The sequence below is a fragment of the Camelus dromedarius genome, chromosome 33 (genome assembly GCF_036321535.1).
Source record: "Camelus dromedarius isolate mCamDro1 chromosome 33, mCamDro1.pat, whole genome shotgun sequence".
Taxonomy (NCBI): domain Eukaryota; kingdom Metazoa; phylum Chordata; class Mammalia; order Artiodactyla; family Camelidae; genus Camelus; species Camelus dromedarius.
The window spans coordinates 12,318,609-12,336,728 of record NC_087468.1 but is presented as its reverse complement, the minus strand read 5'-3'; the positions used below and the strand labels follow the sequence as shown (position 1 = coordinate 12,336,728).

Sequence of the window (18,120 nt, the reverse complement as noted above, 5' to 3'; positions counted from 1 at the left end):
CTGTCACCCAATATCCACACCCCCCCAACCAGGTGCTGAGTCATACCTGACTACGTGGGCAGAAGACTCTGCAGTCGCTCTCGCCAGCCACTTCAAAACTTTAAAGAGTGGTTTGCTTTTAAGTCTACTACACAGAACTGCCTTCAAGCGAGAATTCACGAAACCTGCATGTAGGTTAAGACAGTCCATGACCGATAAAGGCAGAGTGTGGGTGTGTAATGCATCCATATGCCTTCGGCTGTTTCTACACCATTCTGTGAAACAAATCAAACAGCTCACCAACACTAGTTGAAAGTTTTATTCATATAAAATTCATTAAGAACATAAAAGATTGCGTTTCTTAAAAAAAAAAATTTGCAGTTATTTACAGCAGTATTGCACAAGTAAAGTGGCAATTTACCCTGTCAAAATTCATCAGTGCAAAACACAAGGAAGCCAGGGAAATTGCAATACAAATGCTACATACGCTGGGTCCTAGGGAACAAGTTAGTGATGAGTCAGTATACAGACAGATCAGTGCTATTTATAAACGTGTACCTGATGAGTTCTGATACAGTAACTAGTGGTCAAGAACCTGGATGTAGAACTTAAGAGAGCTTCTAAAGTCTGAAATTCCCAAATCAAAGTAGTCAAGTTACTTAGCTGGGAGCTTCTTACACACAATACCGTTTGGAGCAGGACAGGCGTTACCCCAGCTGGTTTAGCGACACGTGTGGACGCATCCCTGCACATACGTGTGCACAAGGTGGACACACACAGGCACCAGGCTAAATCAGCAGGGATGACACAGCCATCATCGACACAGAACCGCTAGGAAGTCTCTTTAAAGCTTCCACGAGCTTTCACATTTTAACACCCAGTCCAGTGGGGCCCCCAACCTCTCTTGAAGGCTTTGGAGAAGCAGAAACAAGGCATCACCCTGAAGAAGCAGGTGGATCAAAATGCAGGGACCAATGGTTCAGGGCTGGGTGGGGGGGGGACACTGTACAATTAGTTCCTGAAGACACACAGTTCACTCCACACCTCAAAGCACAGAGCCACAGAGCGGGCCAGGGGTGGGGGGACTCAGCTACTCACCAGTTGCTGACAAGGTTAGTAGTGGGAGGTGGTCCTGAAGTTGCTCTGGAAGCAGGGGCAACTGTCCCACCTGTCCCTCCGTCCTGCCTGATGCTTGCCCTCGACAACCTCATGGCATCACCTCTAGAAGAGGACATTTCCTTTCCTCTGAACGCTGCCTTGTCAGGGATAAGTTTTCAATGGGAAAATCTTCAACAGCCGACTTTTTTTGTTGTTGTTTTAAGATACGGCCTGGAGCTAACAGCATTTGCTTCCACAAGAAGTTAGCTGTTTTGGAACAAAAGAAAGCCACTGGAGAGTTCTAGAGTAGAATTTTATAGCCTGGCGTCTTAACACAAACTGCATCATTAGGACCCCGAGAATTTAAACCCATCTGACCAGGAATACCAGGAACCAAAGCTGGAGGGCGACCCCGAGACGACCACGTGGCCTGTTGGGAGCTGACCAGTCACCACCTCAGAGTTCAAGCCATTAATGGGACAGCAGGGGGCAGGGGGAAGGGAGGTCAACACTTTAAAGAACATAAGACATTAAATTAGCCAGAAATAAATATACAACATTTCTACAAGTTACAGCATGATGAAACAGTAGGACACATTACACAGAAAAAGAATCTACAATATTTACAATCCTCAATTCTGAAAAAGTTTAGTAGAAACAGTGATTTTTTTGTTTTTTACTCATTTATGCTGTACAAAATTTTACAAGAAAGGTAAAAGGAAACACAATAATTGCACACAGACATTTGGCTCAGTTGATAAGTAAAATATGACTTCCTAATCTAATAAATAGTCAAAATATATACAATATTAAGATGGGGAAACAGGAGAAAGTGTAGTCTACTGTGTACTTTTTTTTTTCTTTTCTTTTCTTAATCAGAAGAGATTTTTACCTGGCTTCTCCACAATCTGCCCCCCGCCCCCCGCCAAAATTCATAAACTCATTTCTAGGTAGGAGTCCAGGTAATTTGAAGATGCACTAATGAAGTTAATTTTGTGTGTGTTTATTGCATTTCTGTGATACATCACAGGACACTTTCTACAAACCTCCCACGAGACGAGGTGGTCAAGGCACAAAACCCGCATTAAGTTTTCAAAAAGGGATCGAGTTTTTTTTGTTTTTTTTTCCCTACAAAAAGTAAAAGAAATAAAAAATATGAAGTTAAAGATATACCCACAGTGGGTATACTTTCTGCAGGGAGGCATCTTAATAGACAGACACATACAGTACAGAGACATCCAGTCATCTCTCTTAAGTCCTGGGGCAACATCTCTTAATACTTGTACAATTCATAGAATCTCTTATTTCCTCACGAGCTGCTTCCACGGGAGCCTGGAGGCCGCCCGGCCCGAGGTAAACCTGCCCGTGGGTGAGCGAGGGCTCAGCCCCCGGGGCACCAGGACTGAAGAAACAAGAGTAAAGTGCTCCAGTCCCAGAGACTGGCACGTGAGTCCGGAGATCCTGGGAGGGGCGGGGCCCAGAACCAAATACGTCTTTGGTGTGTGTGTCCAGCAGGTCCACGGCTTACAGCCGCGTGGACTCCAGGACCCCAGAGGGGGTTCCAGAGATGTCAAGGGCACAAGCTGAGACTCAACACAGCTGTAAAACGATTCAAGACCCCAAGAAGATATGGAGGGAAAAGAAATTTTTTTTAAAAAGGAAGACTATTTGGAGTCAAATATCTCTATCTAAGGAAGAGTGTATATGCAATATATATATATATATATATATTTGTACAAAATTATGAAAATAGAAAAACGAATGGAATTTTCCAACCTATGACGGGAAAACACTGGTCCTCAGTGGGCCACAAGCACATACAATCGTTGTTGGCACTGCTGACTCATTTGAAAAGTCACGTTTTCTTTTAAAAAGCTATGAAATGATCAGAAGTTTCAAAAACTGTAAGGGTTCAGAGTCGTCCCCACCTCTCCTTTTGCAGTGCTCCCTAACCTGTCTTTCTTGGGTCTCCCCAGTTGTTTAACTGCCTTTGAAAAGACCGGCCAGCTTGTGGGCTTCCATTCACTGCCTTCGTCACCGCAGGCCTGGGGCAAGGGCACACGCAGCAGAAATGGTTGCACGAAGGGGGCCTGATAAAATCCAGCTCTCTCAGGAGAAACGGCACAGGTGACCCACACATCAGGCAGAAAGAAGGCCGAGGGGCCATTTCAGACTTGAGCCCGATGGGGGTTTTCTCATGGACTTGCTGAGAGCAGAATGAAGTCTGCATTTCAAAGTGGGTTTAGGAGAGTGGGAACCAAGAGCGTGCCATCAGAGGCCAGATGAACTCTGAGCTGGACGAAGAGCCAGGAAACAGCTGTCTGAAGCCCCGCCTGCAGCCAGTTCCCACGAAGGCTGGGGCTTAAGACACCTGCGGCTGAACTCGGCTGCAGGTGGGCATGTCAAGCCCCTGGGACCTTATGCTGAGCGTACGTACCTCCAGGGACAATGGGAAAGCGGGCGTCCAGAAAAGCCAAGAGAGAGGGGGCGTAATGCTTTGTGTTATGACTGCAACGACCTCTTTAGAACACTGCTCAATGACAAGCCCATCAAAACCAAACGAAAACCGTCACCAAGCCCTTCCCAGTGAGTAAGCTACCAACGGCCGAACCGAGCTGCGTCTGATACAGGCGGATGCTAACTCGTGTTCTGACCCAATTACTTTTTCTCACGAAAATACACTGGGCCAAACATGTGTGTCACCGTCCCGACAGGCTGAAGGAGCATCACGAAAGGACGTAAGGAAAAACACAAGACTCTGGAATTTTGCCACAGAGGCAAATGAATTTGAGGAGGTAAGTAAATATTTACAAAACGGGAGTGGCGCATCAATACAGGCTGACAAGAGACCCCTCTGCCCCTTTAACCAGTTCCATTTCGTAAGAACTTTTTTTGGTATTAATAATGATTTAAAGAAAAAAAAAGGTCCAAGGGGCAATGGCAGGGAAGGGAGGGGCCACCTCACACCTCTCCCGGTTAAAAATGCTGTACAGTGACGTCTAAAAATAAACTAAGGCAGCTTCATAAATTAGCTGGCTCAGTTTCCACTGCAGAGTTTACACAATCCTCTGAGAGTAGGCAAAAGGTTCTTAAAATTTTAGTACAAAAATCACTCACAAGTTGGTTAAAAAGTTTCCATTTCCTTTTTGAAAAACCTGTTCTTATCAAAGAAGGTGGGGGGGGGACGACACACCACATGTAAACACCATTCTTGCATAAAATCCTGCTCCAGAGAACCATGATTTGTACATTGTTTAAAAAGAGAACCTTCCCTCATTTACATTCACAACAAGGTTTCATCAGAAATGCTGCCTGCCGCGTGGTGGTGAACAGACAAGGTCAGGTCCACGTGCAGGTGCGGGGACTCGCCGGTGGCTCCCCACCCACCCCTCCAGCAAAGAGCCGCGGGCTGCACAGCACTGGTCCCGAGAGACCCTGGCGCTGGCCTGTCGGTCTGAACAAGCGAAATGTCTGCACACGTCCCGGGTCCACGAGGAGCCCGTCGTCACTGCATCCTCCACACCAGACGGACGATGTATCGTAACAGGCGTAAGAGAACCATTTGCGGGTGCGCTCCGGCTGCCTCATAATTATTCAGGAAGACCTGAAACAACAAAAGGAAAGCTTCTTACCTTCCAGCCCTGACTTCTTTCGCAGGAGAGGGAGGCAGGGGGACGGACGCCCATATTTAAGGGAACCCACCCATCTCATCTTAACTGCTATGAAGGCACCCCTTAAAGGGCACCCAAGGGCCAGCTCTAACCCAAGACCTGAAGGGGAGTCCTTCTCATGTTCCCCAAACAGGAAGACATCCCCATGCAGAAAGCAGGCGCAACAAGTGATTTTCTTCTAAAAAGAAAAAGGAAAGTGACCAAAAGATTGTATAAAACTCAAAGAGAATCCCCGAGTCTGTTTACCCCTCTAAAAACCACATGTTCTGTCTGCAGGTAGTGCTGTCCCCAGCCACAGCCGCCTTGACCAGCAGACGCATCAACCCCTGGAGAAGGGATCTCCGCCACCTCCCCGCAGGTGCTGGAGGAAAGCCACCCCAAGTCCAGGAGTTGGGGTCCGGTGCGGAGAGGCAAGGGTAGAGCCGACAGAAAGGAGGAGACGCCGAAGGATGCAAAGTAACTATCTTACTGTCCAAGTTACTGACATTCAAATATGTTCCAGACTCTCTCAAGGGTGAATTTAAGGGTGGCTGTTATTTACTTGAGAGACCAGTGATTTGGGGTAATTTGCCCTAAGAAGCTAAATAAAGTGGTGCACTGATGCGCCGCCGTGCCTCTGCCATCAGCCCCGCCAGCCCCGCTGGGTAGACGCTGCTGGCCCAGCGCTGCGCCCACGGTCAGAGACGCGGGCGGAGTCAACCCCCGAACCCCCCACCACCCTGGAGTGGGGAGCAAAGAGCGATGAGAAGTAACAAAGGCCTGTGTATCAGTGACCACCAGAGGTTTAGGACAAGCTGGGAACCTGTTCCAGAGGAAAAGACCAGGTTATTTTAAGGTCTCAGGGGTGGGGTCTCAAGCGTGTGCCCACCTTCAAGTTCTAATCCATCTTGCTGGTAAGTGCAAGGTGTAAGTTCTGAGCAGCCAAAGCTGGGAGCAGAACACGCCTCCCTCCACGTCAGGAGTTACAACCTGGTTCACCGTTTGGGTCTGAGATCCCCAGGCCACCCCCTTCTCACTCCGGTGGGCCCTGGGATGGGGGTGGCTTCCAAGCACACCACCCACCGAACCACTGGCCCTGAGTCAGGCTCAGGACAGGCAGCCCCTGCTCAGACCCAAACACCGCCCACAGCTCACAGACACCAGCTGTGCACGGGGCTCACTGTTTGTTTACACAGCCCTCCCGGGCTCCGTGGACAGGATGGAGCTGCGATAAGGCCGGAGCACTTCCCCGGCTCCTTCCAGAACCAGACTGGAGGAAATCAGTTTTCTGTAAGCGATTCCTGCAGAGGCGCAGAGGCGCTCTGTAACCACAGTCTGTGATTTTTATCAGCCTGACACACGAGATTGCTTTGTTTTGATTTAACTTTCAAAATTACTTTGCTTCTTTTGGGTGAGAATAATATAGGGGAAGGTTAATTTTAGTTGAGAGACTAATATTAACAGGTTGAAAGAGGCTGATTCAAAATAAAACCACGACTTACTGAAATGAAGAAAGTATATGCAGGGCTGGGCTGAACCATCACTTCGAGGTGGGAAATCTCAAGCCAGCCGGTTGTCACTGCTGGCCTCGGGAGGACCAGAGACTGTGGTCAAGACGACACCACGAGGGGATCAGGTCACACATTACGGACAGACCCCTACTGCTGACACTCAGCCAATTTTACATTCCAGAACTGGCAGAGGCTGAGAGGAGAAGCCTTTCGCACACCATCGGAGGACAGCAGGTGTGATACGAGGAAGGAGTCTGAGTTTTTTAGAGCTTTGCTTTTCATCTCAGTCAAAGACATGCCGCAGTGGAGGGGATGCAGGAAAAATGTGGCAAAAGGAACACTTACTCCCTGACAAATGAGATGCTGGAACCACTGGGCTGGTGAGGACACGGGGATACCTGTCCTCTCAGGCAGCACGCGTGACACAGGGCACAAGCCACTAAGCCAGCGAACAACTGCTTTTGGATGACATTCAGCGGAGGAAGCCATCAACACCAATTCCAAGAGCCGTGCCAGCCTAGAAAGCCCGTGACAGCTGGCACCGCCGGCCGCAGCGGCTGATAGCTTGGCGTGGATGGACGGCCGTCACCTCACACGCCACTGGGGGACAGGCAGCACTTGCTGTGGGCAGACTAACGGTGGGACATGGGGGTGACTATGTTGGCCCAGCCAGCGTGATATCCGGGCTTCTGGCCCCCAGGACTGACTGTGCAGAAACACGTCTCTGCTGTTGGAGACCCACCCACCGACTGTGGTACCCGGTTACAGACGCCCTAGCACATTAATATATACTCTCTGCTTAACCATCAACCCCGGTCCTTCGCCCTTTATGTGAAAAACAACACTTCTTGGATCAGAGTTGCATTAACGCTTTTAGTGTAAGTCCTAAGAACACTTTGGAAAGATACATTACGATGTTTCATTTGGGTAAAGAGATTATTAAAAAGCTAAAAATGCTACTGAATACAGACAGTTTAGGAATCGCAGTTACCTTTCAGTGCGCACGTGTGGACACACACACCCCAAGTGGAGGATCCCATCCCGTCAAGAATTTTCATCTCCGTGGTCTGGATCAGGAACTATATACTACTTGGGGCAACTGCCTTTTATGGCCACCCTGACCATCTATGCTGCTCTCTGGGTGAGGGACCCCTGCAGCCCCCACACCAGCCTGCATCACAGGGAACGCCCGACTCGGAGGCCTGGGTCTGCACCCAGGTGGTCTCACGGGCATCCTAGAATTGCCAGGACCCCGTACAGAAGGGCACGGCGCCAGCCCAGCCCATGGGGCGCCCACAGTGCTTGCTGCCCGCAGTGAGGACTGCCCGGGGGGAAAACCACTGCTGCCGACCCGCCTCTGGATCAGGAGGGCGGCAAGTGCAAGTTCCCACCTCACAGGCGGAAAAACATCCGCACGTTCCAGCGAAGTCTGAGGCCTGTGCCAAGACACAGTCAAGATGGGGAGGGTCCTTCCTGTCCAGAGTCACATGACAGCACCTCCTTTATGGAGCTTATGCTCTGGCGAGGGGCAGGGCCGTGTGAATAAATGTAATCATATGATAAGGATGACACAGAGGTAGAGAAAATGACAGAGGAAGAAGCATCTGCCAGCGGGGCCAGGGCAGGAAGGCACAGGGCCAGAGGTACTGGGACGGGCGGGGGGGGAGTGCTGCAGGCAGAGACCCGGGGCACTGCACTGGGGCAGCAGCCAACAAGCTTCGGGGAAAATCGTATTCGATGGTGAACAAGTATTTGATTTTTCATAATAAACCAGAATGAAAAGCAATGCCAAGCTCCAGGACTGTTCCGTCCAACAAGAGTCCCGCAAAGGTAAGCGGTGGGGGATTCAGGTGCTCCAGGCTTCCCTGGACAGACTTAGGTACCCTTTGAAGATGTGACGTACATCCTTGGAGACGGTGCCAAGAGCGTTCAGCAGGGAATCCCAAATAGCTCCCTGTCTGTCCACACCAGAGGTCACGGGCTCACCTGGGTGGCAGCTGGCGGGGAGCTGTGCCAAGGGACCGCCCTAGACTGGGGAGCAGGGCTGGGGAGCAGCCCATGTGGGGAGGAAGACAGAGCGCAGGGAGGAGCTGGGGCCTCGGCACGTGCCGTGTGGTGGGACAGGAGAGGAGGGCAGGTGACCAGACTCAGCACCAGCCGCCACCACGGTTTTAGTGCTGGGACCATCTTCAAGCTACACCTGAGACCACCAAACCAGGTATCAGAGAACTTAACTACATTTTAATGCCAAAATAATCACAGCAAAACACACTCTTGCCCCATCCAGGGAAGCAGGCGTGTGATACAAAAAAGGCCTCGACCCCAGGCTGCCCTAGGGAATGGGTCAGGTTGACCCTGGCTCACCTGCGGAGGGCATCTTTGATCTGGCTTCACTCTCCTGCAGACGGAGATGAGCCCAGCCTCTGGAAAGTGCACAAGATACACGAGGCCTTCAGACTCCATGCGCCCAAGCTTGCGGACGAGAAGACCCACCCACTGCCACCGCTAACTGAGACAACTTGGCACGTGCCTTTCAGTCTTCACAACCCCTGGCCAGTGTAGCTTTCCTGCAGTTTCATAGACCGAGTTTGCAGAGTGAGGATCAGGAACCACCAAGTGATTCTAACAGCTCAGCTCAGACTTCAGGGCAGCACAGAACACAAGCTGGCCCATCCATGCTCCAAAGGCAGGGCCAAACCTCACTGGGCTGAATGACTCAGTAAGGACAACACACACATACACTCAGCATTACTCAAGGGGGCTTACCAGAAAAACCACAGATGTGCGCAGTGCAATAAAAATAAAGGACAAGAAAGAGAAATCACAGATAACATTAATAAAGACAAGACTTACCCTGGGAACTAGGGCTCAGATTTGCTGCAACACAGCCACACTTTAGGTTAGAGTTCCCTGGCGGTCAAGGTAACAAGCGACACTATTTCCATCGTCTTATCAAAAAGAGCTCAGTACCAAATTCTAGGAGACAAACCAAAAAGCAAATATACCTACAGAACTCTGAGACTCGGAGCAACTTTTTAAACTTATTCAAAAACTTGTTTCTTAGAGAATTTCAACATAGGATGCCTAAGATGTCCTAAACTTTTTTTTTTTTAATGTAGACTTATCTTTAAGTGGGAACCTGTTACAGGAGACTGCATTCTGGACTCCTGAGACCAGGAAGGACACTCACAAAGAGAAAACCTCTGTTCTAGTTTGGGCAAGTGAGGACACACCATCTGTCTGGACGGGGGTCCCCCCCGCCCCCGAGGTGCTGTCACATCATCTTCCAGAACAGTGCTGAGCACTGCCATAATCACAGGGGACAGAGGGTCCCAATGATCTGATCAATGGAAGACCACCTCGAGCCATTCCTAACCCATCAATCTAGACGTTATTCTGCATGACAAGCAGGTGAGACACAGGTCAGAGAGGCGCAGGCCAGGGTGCGATGACCCCACGTGGAGGGCTCTGAGGAGTCCTGGTCTCTCTCCACCGGGAGACCAGGAACCGCAGCCAAGCGGCATCTCGGCTCAGATTCTGGTGCGGGTCCGTCTCCACGGCTGCGCTCAGGTGTCACACCAAGCAGCCACAGTGCTGCCCAAAGACCAAGTTCACTTTCTATTTATCACCAAGGCAACACGGTCATTTGCATAGCTGGTGCCTAACACGCTTTGATGTCAACACAGCTGTAGAAAGGGCACCAGGGGAGCCCCTCAGCTGCAGGCCGGATGTGGTGTCTCCCTCCCCCTGCCCCAAGCGCCAGGAGTGAGCGCTCCCCTCACTCCCAGGGCCCTCGCCTGACTCCCACTGCTCTGGTACCGCTCCTCAAACGGCACAGGGACTCCATGTGCACGAATCCCACTCTATTTTTGACGCATCATTTCAAGGAAACAATTAAGGCTTTTGGTAGGACAAGTAATCTCTCTCCCACTGACCTTGGGTCAGGCCTGGCACGCGCTGGACTTTCTCGGTACAACATGCCCGCCTCCCCAGGGGCTCTCTAAGTCACCGGCCCCCAGGCCCATGACCTGGAAGATGTGACGCTGTGCTAGGGCCAAGCACGGAGAAGCCAGAAATGGCCCTTCCATCTCTTGCACGAGGCATCACTGGCCACAACGTTAGACTCAGAGCAAGAACACACTGTTCTGAAATGCCCCAGCCTCAGAAAAATGCTAATGAGACGTAAGCACTTTAACCACAACTCAGACCTCTCCGCTTGGGCTCAGCTGGGACAGCTCTAGCGGAGGACGGCGTGACAGGCTTATTATTTCTGTGCGTCTGCAGGAGGGCAAGCTTCATGTGCATCTTCATTTCCTCCTCAAGAGATTAAAAAAAAACCCTGGTTAGACCTCTCTGAAGTCCCCCTCCAGGCACCTGCGTCTCCAAATGGTTATGTGTTACTGGCTGACGGTCCCCCAAGAGCCAGGCAGCCGTGCAGGTGCGCCCACCTGCCACGGCCTGACGGCGCCCTCGCGGGCAGCGGGAACACACAACCACATCCAGCTCGGTGCCCACCCAGCCATTCACACACACACCAGTGCCTCAGCCTCGTCTCACATCTGCGTAACCCAGACAGACACAGAGCGCCAGGGGTCCGACGCACACTTCCTCTAAACAGTGGGCACCGAGCAGACAGGTGAACACAGTTCTTGGCACCTCTCTTTCTAAACACTGAAGACCAGTTGAGAAATACTTCAATTAACAGCTCAACGTGAGAGAAGAGAGAGTGACAGCGACGAGCCAGCACAGCATTTTCATCTCTATATACTTTGGTTTAACCATCTGACTGAAAATGGGGCTCCGGAAGGTGAACGGACCGAGTCAGGATTCAAGGTCTGAGCCCACAGTCCCCACACTGTTTCAGCTTCCTGCCCTTGGGTGAGTCATTTATCAATCCCTTGGTTTTGAAGCAGAGAGAGCAGTACTCAGATTTTTGACTGCAGCCCCTTTGATGTTCAAAGGTCAACAGTATATTCAAATGCTAACGTGCTGACACTCCAACTAAACTGTTGTTTCCCTCAAAACCGGCCCACGAGCTAGCCACCCTTTCTTATTTTGTCTGGCTGAATGCTGCACTTCGCTCCACTACGTGTAGTTTGGTCAATTCATGTCTGCACATGCCCGCCCAGGGCAGAAGTAGGAAACAGGCAGTGTGAACAAAAGATACAGTGTTCCTCGCGATCAGACAATGAAAGGGTTTTACATCCACTTCTCGGCCCATCTAGAGCCTGTTAGCACCGTGTGCTGTTCCCACTGCAGCCCACCACCAAGACGCCCCCGGGTCACAGGTACCCATCAGCAGTCTGTGCAGCGACTCAGGCCAGGCAACCTGAGGGCAAAGCAAAGAAGGTGAACAATCCCAGTCTCGGTGTTAGGGGTCGGGGCACATTCAGGGAAGAGCAGGTGTTTTTACGTTTTGGAGGGCCCAGCACCCTCTCCACACCTCAGACTGCAACCCCCACCTGGGTCAAGAATCCCATCCACGCGGACATCACCCCCGAGAACCGGCCGAGCACAGAGCACCCCCGGCCTGCAGGGGACCAGGCCCCACCCGTGCCGGCAGTCCCTGCAGCAGATGGACCGGGGACTTGGGCTGGCACTCACGTGACTTCTGACTTGTGAAGGGAACTAGCAGAGGCTCTCAAGAACCAAAGGGAAGCTGGCTGTCAGTGTGGATGCTCCCACCTGCAGGGAAGAGGAGGCTGCCAGGAGCGGGCTGCTGAAACAAACACGACCACACTGCACTGAGTCTCCCTGCCAGCTGCTCGCCTGCCTTCTTCCTAAGGCCCCAGAGAGGACACAGCTTCCCCGCAGGCCCACGACGTCCCTGGGTCCCCGCAGGCCCACGACGTCCCTGGGTCCCCGCCCTCCCTCCCTGGGGTCTCACAGAGCTGGACATGGGGAGCTGTGGCAGTCAGGACACTATGAGGCTGCAGGTCATCCAGCAACAAACCGCACAGCTCCATCGCCTCTCTGTCCCCTTGGGTTTTGTCCCACAGCACGCTCTGCGGGTGCCTGGGCTGCTCGGGCACTTTAATGCCTAAGGACATGGTGGAGATGCACCGGATGGCTGCCCCTGGCCAAATCTGTGACAATCTGAGCAACAAATTAAGTTCTGAGAGCAACACATCATAACCTTTTGAACTAAAGAGGGGCCCACGAACTTCAGCTGATGAATGAAATAAACATGTAGGGGAGAAAGGAAAGTTCTTCCTCGTTTACACACACCTTCCTTCCATCACAAGTGGAGAAGCACTGACTTCGTACTGGAGGACACCACCTCTGATCAGAGTCCTGCGAACGGGACAAACGGACACCCGGTGCCTCCTGACACAATGTCACACCGTTGGGACAGCTGGCAAAGTCTGAATAAGGCCCACAGGTGACACAACAGTACTGTGACACTTAATTTCCTGACCTTGATAATTAACGCTGCGGTTCTATCACAGAACACGCTTATTCTTAGGAAGTACACGCTGATGAATTTAAGAGGAAAGGAGCACCATGCCTGCAACTTATTCTCGAATATTTCAGAAAACAGTCTGCACACAGGGAGGGATGAGGAGGGAAAACGTTATGGCAAACGGGGCAGAATGTTAACAGTAGGGAACTGGGGTGGCAGACAGGAGAGGGGTCTCGTTCCAGTCTTGCAACTTTGGTGTTAAGTCTGCAATTATTTCCAAACAGAACGTTACAAAACACACAGCAGACTTGGAGCAGTAAAACTGCCCTCAGGCAGAGGGGGCCGGGATGGTCTGGGGCAACGACACCGAGCCACAGAAGGACAAGGGAACATGCACTGGGGCTTTGCGCTCACCTGGGCCTCTCTCATCTCCTGCTCCAAGGGGTTCAGACTCCACAGCTCCGTCTCAAACGCTTCCCCACTGCCCACAAGTGCACTGAACACATGACAACTACACGACAACTTCCTCTATTGCTCTAACTGAAAAAACGGGAAAATATCCTGTCAGGCTCCGTGAGGCTTGTGGCAACAGAAGACCAACACTTTACAAAAGGTACAGTATGAAGCAAACAGAGACACCAGATACGTAAAAGGCTGCAGTTCGCCAGAAAGCAGCGCGGGACGGACTCCGCCTGCCAAGAGGTAACCACTCGGTGGGGGGACAGCGCGGACTCCCACCCCGATAACTCCACATCGCTCGATCAGTGTGGCTGCAGACACTGGGCGGTTCTGAATCCGACAACCCTCGGGACAGGCGTCAGTGGCTTTGGGGGTCAGTGTGTCACTATCCTGAGTTTCAGGGTCTGGGGTTTTGAACTGGCTAGGAGTAAGACCTAGAGAACATGTCTGTTTCACTTTAGAAAAATCAAGTTGTCAGAAGAGTCTATCTCTGCTCCTCCCCCGGATTTCCAGCCTTCCTAGAGAGCTGGAGTTCTTTATATGATTAGTGACTGCATTTTTGCATTGGTTCATTTTTTTTTTAAGAGATGCCAAATGAGGTTCACAATTACAAAGTATTGCAAAATACTGCAATGTGACTAACTTGTATTTATTTTACCAAAAGCACTGAGAACAAATAGGTTATTACATCTCAACTGAAAAAACAGACATGACCCATCTCCAACATTAAACTGTGCGATGTGGGGAGGGTATAGCTCTGTGGTAAGAGTGTATGCTTTGGCATGCTCAAGGTACCGGATTCACCTCCATTAAAAATAAATAAATTAATAAACCTAATCACCTCCCCTCCCCCTTCAAAAAAAAAAACACAAAAGAAAAATAAACTGTGCAATAACCTTGGGAGAAGGGTGTGAACTGTTAGATGCTTTTCTCCCACCCTCAGTGGAGAGGCACGGTAATGAAGACAGCCCAAGGGCTGTGTCACGTTTGCAAGATATCCTTAAACACACCCAGCTCTGTAGCCGTGGATGGAACTGTGCTGACTGGTCTCAGTGTCCAGGGCCCAACTGCCTCATCTCTCCTGGGGAGCCCCACCCAAGTCAGACCTGGCCCAAAGGACATCCACCAGCCACTTCCAAATTGGGGAAGCAGGACAGAGCGTTCAGTTCACTGCCTCGGCTCCCCTGAGAGGCTGCCACGTCCGTCACACGTGACCTCTTCCTGCTGGGTTAGGGACATGATTGTAGAATCGGGACTTGAAGGTATTCAGTCTGACTCCCTTGAAGGGACCCATGGCCTCTCCACCTCAGCACGAAGCCCACATTTCAAATATCCCAGGGCCCTGTTTCTGTTCCATCTCCCCTAGCCTAGCAGGAGAGCCGAGTCCACGCACACATGGTAACACTGAAGCCCCTTCAGAGAAACCAAGGCAGAGGAACTGGGTAAACAGTAACTTGGGTGACAAATTACAGAACGGTCAACCTTGCAAAAATGATGTGACCATTTCAGATCTAGGCTGACGGGGAATTTACGTTCTGTGAACTGGTCTCTACGATGCCAGGCATTCTGCCAGCTACAGACAGGGGATCCCAGGAAATTCCGAGGCCCATGCATCAATGAGACATTTCCCACCTAATGACAGAATCATACTATAGCACATTTCCCATCAGACACACAGACCTACACAGCCCACAGGAAGGCAGGAAGAGGATTCAGTGTGAGTTTGCTGCAAGTCCCTAGCCCCCTGTACTAAGGAAATCAGAGACCTTCCTGTAATGGGAAAATGTCCCCATGTTTGTTTAAAAAAGCTTAAATGGCACTGTATATAGACAGGAAGCAAGACTGATTGAAAGAACTTGTAAGTAACCTGCTTAGCAGCAGCTAGCTACAAAAGAGATGAACATTTAAAGCAGGACAGAAATCCTGGGGTGTCCTAAGCATGAACACACTCCCTCCAGAAGAAAAAAGAAACTTAAAAAAAATTAAAAATCTTTGAGAGGTACGTCTATGAAACAATAATGTTTGGGGGAAAAAAAAAGGAGGCAGGTGAGAAATAGCACAGTAAGAAAGAATGGTATTAACAGTCATTTTCTACAGAGTCAGACTCAGGTGTCTTCCTTTTGGATAAATTAACAGAAATATCATCATACGTGGTTGTCAGAAAAAGGTAAGCAAACCTAAAAAACATTCCATTGCACATTTGCTGGTGTGTGAGAGCCACCTCCGACACATTTTAAAATGCCTTCCATGGGAAAAAAGGTGTCCCAGTGGTAACATATATTGCCACTGGCCAAAAAAAAAACCAAACAAAATATACCATGTGTCTGTGGAATAAGACATAAGGCTGGATTTTTTTTTTTAATAAACCAATAGCACACCTCAAAAATTCCAGTGGCCGTCAATGTGGGGTATAAAATTTTTAGACCCCCAGATTACAAGCTATGATTAATCACTGGCCTCTGAATACGTTTCAAGACATGGGCACCCGAGGACAGGAGCGGGGGCTGAAAGGACAAAGGCCTCCATGCCTGGACGCAGCGCCTGGCAGGTCGCAGAGGGGACTTTCAGTTCAGTGCTGCCATCAGGGTGGAACTGGAAAAATCCCTTTAACTTTTGACCCAAAGTACCTCAAGATGGGGGCAGAAACACCTCCTTACAGACTGAAGGCTGCGTCCATCTTTACGTGGGGCTATTTCAAAGCATAAAATGACTCCCCTTTTTTAAGCATGGAAGGTTTAAGGTCTGTGCCCCCCAGACCCCTCTGCCAGCCTTGTGCTGTGGTCCGTCCAACGGCCACAACTTAAACTCAGCCACAACATAAAGGGAACGTGTGAAAGAATGGTAGGTCACACACAGGTGATCCCTCTCATTTCCAGGATAAGCGGAGGATTATTACTGTTCTTTTTTTTTCTTTCTTCCAAATGGCAAGGAGAGGAAGGGTGTGAGAGGGGAGGAAGGGGGTGAAGAAAACAGCATTACCCTCCTTGGGTAATATGCATTAAATTCGTCTCCAATACGCCGCAACTCTTGCGCAATCCATATCTCCGGGCGCATATCTGCAGGTACAGCCTGAGACTGCCTCATGGAAGCTGCATCAGAACAAACAGAACAAAAATCATTGTTTTCCATAGATCATTTAGAAAGTCCCAAAGGTCAAGCCCATCCCACACACGCTTTCATGTCTTGGGACGCTCCCTAACTGCAGAAGCTCCAGTAACGCATTACAGTTTTTGTGGCAGACCGTGCTAGGGAACATTGGTTCAAGAATAAGGGATACAGAATAATTCCCTTTTCCACAGCTGGAGATTCAGAATTGCCGAATTTAAAGATATCCTGGCCAGTTAATTAGATTCTTCCATTTTGAGGAGGCAAACTGATACACACACACACACACACACACAAATGGTACAGTGGATGTCACCAAAGAAAAACGCTTGAAACATAGGAGAATGTACAGATTTAGGTTGTTCGTAGAATAACTGTTTTGATCTTAAGGCAAGGTAAGATTTGGAGGAAAATTTCAAACATCATACAGGCACGTGAGATGAAACGGTTCCCGGAGTCAAAGCCAAGTAAGAGAAGTGAATGAGCCTGTTTCCATGGAAGGAGGTGCAGTGATACAAACAGCCAGTCTTCACAAGTGCCACCACGGGGCCAAATTACAGCCTAATTGCATGTTTTGTCTCGATATTAATGCAGCCAATAAAGACGACTTCAAGTCTGCAAACACCACATGGGGAGAGGAAATGCTTTGGGTGTGAGAGCAAAGGCATTTTTGAAAAGAGAAAAAAGAGGGAGGTTTGCCCTTTCATTAAGCTGTCACTACCATCCACACCCAGTACATTCAGCTGTTTGTTAATGAGACCATTTAACAGCCACGTGATGGCCAAAAATGAACAAAAATGTGAGTTGCCCAAAAATCCCACTGAGCATCAGGAGGATGGTATTCTCCACGGACCACAAGGAAAAAGCATTCTCCACATGCAGAGGAGAACGGCTCGGTAACACGGATACAGGAAAAGAGATTCTTGGATTTCAACTGCTATAACTTCCTGTTAAAAGGAGCAGACTGCACTGGCAATTAAACACATGTGTTATGTTTTAACCACAGCAAAAATATTTAAAAATCTGTGATAATCAGATTTTGCAATGACATGAATATAGCTTCCTGTTTTGTATTTTTGTAAAAAGAAATTTTTTTTTTGCATTTTGTATTTGGAGTTTTATCATGATAAATAAAAATGATGTGGGTTCATAGCTCTGAAAAGTGAACTCTTCTGAGTTTTTTCCTCAAGTCTTCTCAAACCTCTGGCCCCAACTTCTCTGTCCCCTCCAGCCCTCACCCAAGAGAACGGAACGATGACCCCGCAAAGACCGAGGGGGGCAGGGCGCTGTGTGTGTGTGTGTCTGTGTGTGTGTGTGCACACATGTGGGGGCATTAAACAAAGAAGAGCAAGCCTGGTCCTCTCCAGAATGATCCGTGCTGTGAATGAGCGAGACGGGAGATTCCCAAAGGGAGCCCTGGCGAACAGCACAAAGGCTGATGACAGGAACCTTTTGAGGACAAGCCAGGCACACGTCCCCTGAATACACCTGCCACTAACGCAAAAAAACTGCTCTGGCTGTCCCTTAGCCACGCAAACAGTTCTATTGTTACTGTGAAAAGACCTACTGAAATTAAATTTTAAATGGCGAAACTGGCAGAAAACAGAATTTTGGGGTAGACGTGATGCCAGATGGTGATGTAACAGTTCACTTCCTTCCCCGGGGTTCATGCTCTTTAAGGATTTTGTCTGTCACAAGTACCAAGTCATTACTGCCTTTTTATACTATCTTTCTATCAGCAATCAAGTGCTCTTTCCCTGACTTTAGAAGCTGTTTTTTTTACAAAGTTAACTCACCCTTGAGGGAAAGGAAAGCCTTGTCTTAGAACGCCGACTCCGGGTCGGCGCCTGCGGAGCCGTCTCCCGTGGTCTTCACCACGGCCCCCAGGGAGACGCACCTGCCCAGACACAGGAGC

At 49.7% G+C, this 18,120-nt stretch overlaps 1 protein-coding gene across 6 annotated transcripts in view; it reads right to left on the bottom strand.

Moving 5' to 3' along the window:
* Positions 1-283: 283 nt before the first annotated feature.
* BCL2L11 (BCL2 like 11) overlaps positions 284-18,120 on the bottom strand; it is a 42,141-nt gene continuing 24,304 nt past the window's right edge. For 4 of the 6 annotated variants that reach the window (XM_010984778.3, XM_031441234.2, XM_031441235.2 and 1 more), the window contains 2 exons: positions 16,080-16,189; positions 284-4,681 (listed from right to left, as the gene is read on the bottom strand). In XM_010984778.3, coding sequence (XP_010983080.1) covers positions 4,583-4,681; positions 16,080-16,189 — 209 coding nt within the window. In that variant the 3' untranslated portion in view covers positions 284-4,582. Of the gene's footprint in view, positions 4,682-13,055; positions 13,182-16,079; positions 16,190-18,120 lie in introns of all 6 variants that reach the window. The other 2 variants (XR_004133146.2, XM_031441237.2) reach the window with 2 other exon arrangements.